At 42.6% G+C, this 8733-nt stretch overlaps 1 protein-coding gene across 1 annotated transcript; it reads right to left on the bottom strand.

The window, feature by feature from the left end:
* Nucleotides 1-387: 387 nt before the first annotated feature.
* LOC139921606 (uncharacterized) lies at nucleotides 388-6020 on the bottom strand. Its single transcript, XM_071911884.2, has 6 exons — nucleotides 5987-6020; nucleotides 4715-4843; nucleotides 4392-4456; nucleotides 4041-4150; nucleotides 2063-3474; nucleotides 388-1192 (listed from the first exon to the last, which is right to left on the bottom strand). Exons 1-6 carry the CDS (start codon nucleotides 6018-6020, stop codon nucleotides 1080-1082), a joined length of 1863 nt encoding a protein of 620 aa, XP_071767985.2. The 3' UTR covers nucleotides 388-1079.
* Between the last annotated feature and the right edge of the window lie 2713 nt (nucleotides 6021-8733).

Below are 8733 nucleotides of genomic sequence, written 5' to 3'. Positions count from 1 at the left end.
GCGTGTTGTTTGGTCCCAAACAAACATTTAAGATTGTATTATAACACTATCTTGATTCACTTTTACTGAAACAACAAGGCTGAAAATCTTTGATTACAGTCATGAAATAAAGTCTTTCAAGTACACACATCAATAGGAAATTGTATAGGCACATAATTTATCTTACCACACATATACAGTACAGAATACAGCAGTCAGTGACAGTGTTCATTGTAACACTAGTGTCTGTAATTGGGTCAGATAAAGACTTAAATACTGCTCACATCAACAACACACAGCTCTTAATATGACAATTTGAGAAGTAATACTAAGACGGAGCGATTGACTTATTGCAAAACATATTTTCTTGCCAAAATAGGTGCAAAGAGTTGAAATGGCACTGCTGGAAAATAATGGAAAAAATTGGTCAATGGTAGTCAGCAATGGAATGATTTTCAAACTTACTGGGAGAAAACTATTTCCAAAAATTAAAGAGTAAAAAAAAGGTTAGGAAAATCTCCCTTAATATTACCCTAGCACCGGATCTGAGACTTGCTTCAAAACTTCCACAAAACGTTCTTCTCGTAAACATGTTTTTACATCAGCAGCTAAAAAGTGCAGCAGCTCTTAGAACAGGCATTCACTTGTCTTCAATAGACACCGGGTCTTTACTGTGCAGAGTGTCTGTCAAAACGTCCACAGCTTGGTAATCTAATACTGAACCATCAGCACTAACAGCCTTAATGGGGAGGTGGCTGGGCTGCCGGTGTGGTATGTTAAGAGTTTTCTTTACTCATTTACTCAAGTGTGAATAGTGGCGGTCTACATTTGTTGTAAATTGGCACCAGAACATCACATTTTACATTTTTATTTTTAGCTAATGTTATTATGGAGTCACTTATAATGACTGAGATGATAGGTGTTCAGTGTTTTGCTCAAGGACACTTCAACAGGATTCATGGCTGTTAGATGCATTGGCTGTTGTTGTTATTGGCTTGGGATCGAATGTGTGACCGTTCAGTTACGGTATAGTGTCTCTAATCTCTCCATTAGTAGGATGATATCAGTGTCCCTCCAGTTAGGATGGACCCTACCCTACTCTATGGTTTTGGGGCGTTCTGCATTCGCAGTCGTCTCCTGGCCAAGGCTTCCTGTTTCTTCCTCTCGATCTCGGCTGCGGAGCATTTCCCCGTCATCTGGCTGGTGACGAAAACTGGAAAGGAGAAAGGAAAGAGAGAAAAGTGAATGGAAAACCTGAATAGGAGCTGCAAAGAAAACTTGTGGTTCAGAACTGAAAAGACTTAAAAAAGGGAAAATCTGCCCTAAATCAGAACTCAGCGTGTCATCGCTATGATCTTGGGACAATTCAGTCTTGATTTGCGAACATAAAAAGGTTGCTCCCATAACTAGGAACAGTGGGCACCCAGGGTGAGTTTCAGGGAACACTGGCACATTTTGAAGGCACTACAATGGCATGAAGCTCATTTGGATGTGAAAGCTCAAACAAACATGCCTTCATGTTCAGAAAAATAAAGCTGCAGTTCATTGTCAATGAAGCTTCTTGAGGTTTGGACTCTTGACGACGTCACAAATCAAAGCCACGGCTCTGCGGTTACTTGCTTTAGGGGAAAAATATCCATGTGCACATACATTGAACTGTCTATAGGAACAACATGTGACATCTGCTTTAGTTGTGAGTTTGTGCTTTAAGATTAACTCCAGTCTAATGGCAAAGTAATGGGGACAACAGAGAGGTGGACTGAGTTAAGTCAGAATCTGAATCACTTTATTTACCAAGTAGAGTACAGGAATTTATCTTAGTGGGAGGAGCTTTGTTCACTACATATTTCACCTTCACTGTATTTAGCCTATCAAACCCATTGGCTCCAATTCAAGGCATTTATGTTTGCTGTTCTGAATTACAACACCCGTTCAGACATTTTCCCTAATGGATATCCCTTTAACAAACTGCAAATTGGATAACTTTATTAGTAAACATTCAAACTGAATTCACTTGCTAATTAGGGCCAGCCTCTAATATATTACATGCTCTAACACATCCCAGGTGACGCACACAGCTTACCTTTGTTGCTCATGGCTACTGAGTCCGACAGACTTCTCTTGAAGGATGCATGATGGGAGTTCTGCGGCTGCCTGGCTGTCACTCTGCGTGGCTGCATCTCCAGATTAGCACTGGCAGCCTGGAAAGTTCCAGAGGAATCTTTAAACTGGCTAAACGCGCCCGGACCGACACGGCTTCCTGGGAGGCTCTGAGACATCCGTGATTTGCTGTTGGCACCTTTCATGGGAAAGTTCCATCCCTGGTAGTTCACAGTTTCACAGCTAGTCCCTGGTAATGAGTTGGAACGGACAAAAGCACATGGTGACTGTCTGTTAGCGTTGGTATCGGTGTTAATGAGCCGAGGTGCGGTTGTTTTTCGCTGTCCTTTATTTCCTTGGCGGTAGGTGGGGCTTGCTTGCTCTGGTTGGCTGTTGGAGATCCTCTCCACGTTGTCACACACCTGGTAGAGCAGTTTGTCGTCGTCCCCGTCGTCCCATAAGCAGTCAGAGTCAAAACAGGACTTCTTGTTCCTACCTGAGGTGTCTGCAGCTACACCGGCCCCCTTCACTACCTGGTCAGGAGTGATCTTGTCAGGCTGAGGAGCAGACTTTGTCGTGGATGAGACTGGCTTTGTGGTAGCACGCTTCTGGTCAGGCATCTGTGATTTAGAAGGCTGTATTGCATTAAGGCTGGGTTTGGAAAGCTCGTTGGCTGCAGCCATCTTGGTCTGGAAATGAGGGTTGGGCTCTAACTTGAAAGTGCTTCGGTTGGTAGTCTTTGGTTTGGGACACAATTCCTGGAGGCCACTGCAGCTTGGCTGGAGGTGCAGGCTTGGAGCCTGACAGGCAGAAGGCTTAGAAGCAGAAGGATATTGAGTAGTGTTCAAACTAGTGTTAGACGGCAAGGTGGTTTTAGGCATGGGGTCGAGTTGTTGGTCAGAATTCTGGGTCATCGCCAACACGAAAGAGTCATTAAGTAGGTCGTCATTATCCCAGTCGTCGTCAAAATCATCACATTTGTTCGCACTGATGCCCCATGACCCTTTATCTTCAGCAGGATGTGCAGCCGGACCAGACTTGTTGTCAGCCGACTTGAGCTCTGATTGTCGAGGTTCAGCAGACCCAGGCCGTCCTTTTATTTCCTGTGAACAAGTAGAGGCTGAGGAACCCTGGCTCAGCCGGCCGCTGACTCGCTGAGTGGAACAGTCAAACAGAGCGTGCAGCTCCGCCTCCACCTGATCCGATGTGGATGAACATTTCAGTTCCTTCGCATTGCTTGGGTGTGCCGTCTCAGTCAGTTTTGCTTCAGGAGTCTTCCCACATTCAGTGAGGTTATTGTTGATTGCATTTAGCTGTTCCGATGTCTCGTTGTCTCGCTGCATGTTCTTGTCAAACTGCCTGGCCAGTTTCCTGAGGTCCTCCACGTTGCTTTGCCTGTGGAGAAGAGAGAATAAACAAGGGAATGATCAGCAAGACAAAAGAGACTGAAGAAACAGGAAAGCAGTAACATCCAATTAGAAATGGATAAGTGTTACAGGTCCAAATATTCTGGAATCCTACAAAAATGTGAAAAATCAATAAACAAAAAAAATCACATCCTTGAGTAAAAACCACAAGACTGTTAGCATGTTCTTGTTTCTAAGGCACTGCATCACACTCTTGTTTAGCAATCTGTTGTCAATGTATTTTGCATATTGTTGCATGTCAGTAGTCTCCAACCATGTGCCACTGAAAGCTATGTGTATGCAGGTTTTCATTCCAACTAAACACTACACCAGCTGATTTCACTGATTAGTTTCCCTCTCTCTGAAGTCGTGCTACTCAGTGAAATCAGCTGCTGCAGTGTTTAGCTGAAATGAAAACCTGCAGCCTTTTGGGCCTCAGCGGCACAAGATTAAGAGCCACTGCTCTGTATCGCATACTCATAGTGTTTGGTCATGTAGGGAATTCAAACATCCGTCCCTGGCAATGGTTGGTGGGACAGTGTGTGGTTTACGCACCGCATGGACTTCTTCCTCACTCTTGGCTGGCGAGTCTCTGGTGTGCATGGGACAGCGCTGTCCCCAATCCACTGCAGCAGGGGGGATTCAACCCCCACCGGTTTTGCATCCTATGTAACACACAGACACAATGTTGAATATTTTCTTTAAAAATATGCAATGTAAAATAGTACAATCTATGCACAGCACACATAATTGAGTTAGAATACTGTTCCTTTAATTGTACAATAAAAAGAACCAATTTCATTCCATCTATCCAACATGGCAGCCAAATATGATGATTCAATAGTGGTGGACCTAATGTTTCAGACAACTGAAGATGCAAGTTCAGGTAAACCTGAAGATACTGACCTTTGGAGCAATACGATTGACAATATCCGATATTTCCACAACTCTGGTGTTTCTGAGACCCTTCCCTGAAAACAAATAATAACAGATTGCCAGGTTGTCATATCTTTATTCATTTCTATTCAAATGCACAGTAGGACCTTGTTTATTTGATCCCACTCTGGAGGGCATTCAGGAGAGTAACATTTGCAGGTTCCAATGATATTTGCATGGTCATGTGGCAATTATATGTATCAGTATAATGGTTTGCATCTATCTCCACATGTTAGTAACATGAAAAAAGAACATATGATGTGATTTCTGTGTTGAGGGTCAGCAGTGTTTACCAGTGTTAACTTCAGTGGGAGATGTTGAATCCCAGATAATATCTTGCGAAACTTCCCCATCGCCTGGAGAATCCCCATTATTCAAGCCAAGGTATCTGCTGTATGTTCTGCGTTTTGGGCTCTGCAGATCTGTGGGAGTGAATCAGCAGTCAGGACGGCGAGATCATATCAGCTTTCAGGTCATAACGCATTACGGTTAGACTGATATATTTGGCCTTTTAATAAATATCAAACATAAGCCCGGCATGTCGTCCACCTCCGATATGATGGAGGTTCCTCCCTGACCACTGCTTTTTCCACCCTGACAAGAATAAAACTCTGGGAGAAACACTGAATCCTTGTAATTTTTTGGCATGAGAATGGTCAAATCCAGACATACTATTCATTGGCACAAAATATCTGCAGCTTCAATACAGAAAAATATCAGTGTCAGTATTGGCCTTCAAAACCCATCCCAATGCATATGCATAGCTTCTCAACACACCAGATTTATTAGCTAGCTAGCATCCATATAAAAATACATCACGACACAAAAAGGTCACAATATGTTTTGTGTTGCAGGAAATGGAATCACAATATCAGATGAATTACAAATTCGCCTGAGTACCAGAATCCCAAATCAGCATCCTAAATGCCAAAGCAGTAGGCTGATTCCTTGTCAACCTCATACATTTTAGTCCTAATATTACGAATGTAAGCATTGTAGTCAATCAAATACAGTTTAACTCAAAGTATAAGCGATTTTCTGAATGCAGTATCGCCAGCTGAGCATATTATATTTCTATTAACATCTTTCTCACAATTTTATGTCTCATATGGGTCAATATTAGCAAATAACTTACGAAGGCAAATGGTTTCTAATGGTAACTGGTGTGTACTTTGCAGTGAGCTCAGGTGAGGTGATGTATGAATATTACAAAGTTATGTTACAACGTTATCACTGTCACATAACGATTTTTCTGTTTCAATATATTCAATTTGATCTTCCAATGACCCCCACAGCTTCACATAATTGGGGTCATATCCAGGAAGTACGATTTCACGCCATCAGTTGGGTTTGATATTTACGTTACACAACAAAGGTAGCTAGGTAACGGTACTGAGCAAACTGCTGAGGTAACTTCATGCTAACTGAATCGCTCCGGATCTATTTTAACCGCATCACAGCCTCACCGTTACAGCCGTGTGATGTTGTGCCAAACGTCTGCTTTCCCGTTCTGCTGTCTTGTAGTATGTTGTGTGAAAGTTTGGACACACTCGTCCACATCTCACTGAACTCCGCATCCTGCCTCCTCGGCTCCGACATGATGGCTCCCTAAAACAGCGCTAACGGCATTATTTTTCCTGCACATTATTTCATTAACACATTCTTCGATGCTCCGCGGCTCAGTAAACAACGCAGGCGTAACGTTATGTACACAATCTGATTGTTTATACTTATGCTAAGACTTTTGTTGTGTTTTTGCTCATTCATTAGTCGCAAGCCGCCATGCTGGTCCCTGACGTCACTAAACTACGGGTGCCGGGTTGGTTTTTCGCGCTTCGTTCCATGGCTCTGTCGAAAGAGCAACTGACGGTATCGAGAGGCAAAACGGCAGGACGGGCTGTTTTAAGGTATGTGTGGCAGTAACTGTGTCAGTCTTTGAAATTTCATGGTCTGTGGTTCAAGTAGAAGGTTTTCAAGCCCTTTAGCGAGGCAATCCATCATGTAAGACAAGGGTTACCAAATAGATCCATGTCATGGACTCCCAAGTAGAGATACTTAGGTCAAGGGTTGCCACACGTTTTCGTTTCATGGACCTCAAAGTATTTACGCTTATTCCACAGACCCACATTTAACAGTTAGTCCAAAATAATGCAATCTGATAAGACGTTTGTTGTTTGATATGCCTTTATACAGAAGATAGTGAACCTATCTCATCCATTCTGTCACTGGGCCGTCTTCAAGGAAGGGTCAATACAAGTGATACTACATTATAGGCTACTTTATTGTGCTGGGGACCCTCTGGCACCCCTTCAAAAGACCCCTGGAGGTCCCTGAACCCCACTTTGGGTACTAGTGCTTTAGACCACAGACCCAATTTTCAGGTTTCGTCTCAGGACCCTGTCTAAAATCTCTGCTGTTTGTCTGTACTGTAGGTGTGGAGATGACAGTGGGAAGTGTGAAACCTCTGATAAGAATAGTAAGTCCTATGCCTTGTCTCCTGGTGCTTATCTCTAGCAAAATTGTATAAAGTGTAATCGTGAAGGTAATCTAATCCTCCTTTTTCTGGGGACCCTGGAACCCCCTTGAAAGACCCCTGTTTGGGAGGGACCCCCGTTTGGGAACCACTGACGCAAGACAGTATGTATGCCATCATTTTTTGAGGCAGTCCAGGGCGCCGCAGCATTGATGCTTTTATCACATTGGAAAATTCTGTTGCCAGAAAACATTCAAAGATTATTTGACCTCAACAAAAATCAACTGTTGAATTGTTTTGACCCTCTGTCTCACTTTGTTGCCTGTTTCTGGGAACATTACCATCTACATTTCCCCACAGAAAACCTGGCGTATCAACCTTCTTTTCGTTTTTGAAATGAGTTTCAGCAAAATCGGGGGCTGCAAATCTAAATTTATCCTCCCAAACTCAACCCCTGTACTGGGAACTTCATAAAATACAGTCATACGATCTCAGCTTGTATTACTCATGACTTGGCTGCATGTGAGCAGTACAGTAAATATTTTAGCAAACACTCTAAAACAGCCTTGTGCATACCCAAGTAGGTCTGCCCGTTAATTGTTAGCAGGCTTCGTTGGGCCTGAAGCGTGTTTGTTTGTGGAAGCCTGGTTGTAAAGGTTGTTGTTTGTGTGGATTGCAGGCCTATTGTCAAATCATTCAGTCACATCTTTCACAACTGTTTATCATCTGACTCAAACAAATTTGCAGACAAAATTCATATTACATGGTGTTTGACAACAGTGCCACACAGGCCTACTGAGGCTACCAGAAGTAGTAAAGCTGGACCTGAATCTGCTGAGGGTTTTCCTCTCTGAATGTCAGAGTGGTGAGGATCTTCACTGAGCTGTTGTCTCTGGCTGATATCGGCCTTTCATTGAAAAGCAGATATCGGCCACCGCTGATTAGGGCTGCACAATTAATCGTATATTAATCGCGATGTCGATATTGGCTTCTACAATTAATTGATTGTGGCCGCGGGCGATTATTCACGCTGGGTTTAGCTTGCTCTGGTGTAGGGCTGCAACAGTTAGTCAACGTAATCAAAACTCAAATTACTTGAATTTTGACCCAGTTTGCCGCTGACCTTTCAAAGTGCGTATAAACTCTTCCATTAGCTTGGATCCAAGTGTAGTATACAATGAAGCACGGGTTACGGGGTAAAATATTTCCTTTTTAATCTCCGACCAGAGACGCAGTACACAGGCAAACGTACTACTTCCTTATTTACACTAATTCTCCCGCGGGTCCTTATGGGAAACTTCAAAATAAAAGCCCACAAACACCCAAATAGACTTCTTACAAAATAAGTGTCTTAGAATACAAATGCCCAAAAACTAAGGCTACAGAGGTGATGGTCCCGGAAAAAAAAACAACGGACCCGGTGCACCGGAATCACAGGTTCAAAGATTTGTACATTTGAATGTTTTTTTATTTATAGGTTTATAAAATACATTATGAATGTGAAGGCATTTCGGTTAACTTAAAATGCTCAAGTGCAATAAAACAAAATGGATGAATAATCATGATAAATAATCGTGATCACAATATCGAGCAAAATAATCGTGATTATCATTTTAGCCATAATCGTGCAGCCCTACCGCTGATACAGTGGAGGAGAGGAAATGATTCAACAGTTTCAGGAGTGTCAGTCTGTAAAACCTGCAACTGCTAATCCACCTAAGAATTTCATTAACATTGGTTTTAATGGAGAGTTTTAGTGTCCCATTATGGTCTAAATGCATAAATTCAGCGGCTTTTCCACCTTGCAAACAAATAATATTCTGGGGCAAACACTGAATT

The sequence above is a fragment of the Centroberyx gerrardi genome, chromosome 15 (assembly GCF_048128805.1).
Source record: "Centroberyx gerrardi isolate f3 chromosome 15, fCenGer3.hap1.cur.20231027, whole genome shotgun sequence".
NCBI classification, from domain to species: domain Eukaryota; kingdom Metazoa; phylum Chordata; class Actinopteri; order Beryciformes; family Berycidae; genus Centroberyx; species Centroberyx gerrardi.
The sequence above is the reverse complement of the archived record's forward strand: the minus strand, read 5'-3'. Positions and strand labels throughout refer to the sequence as shown.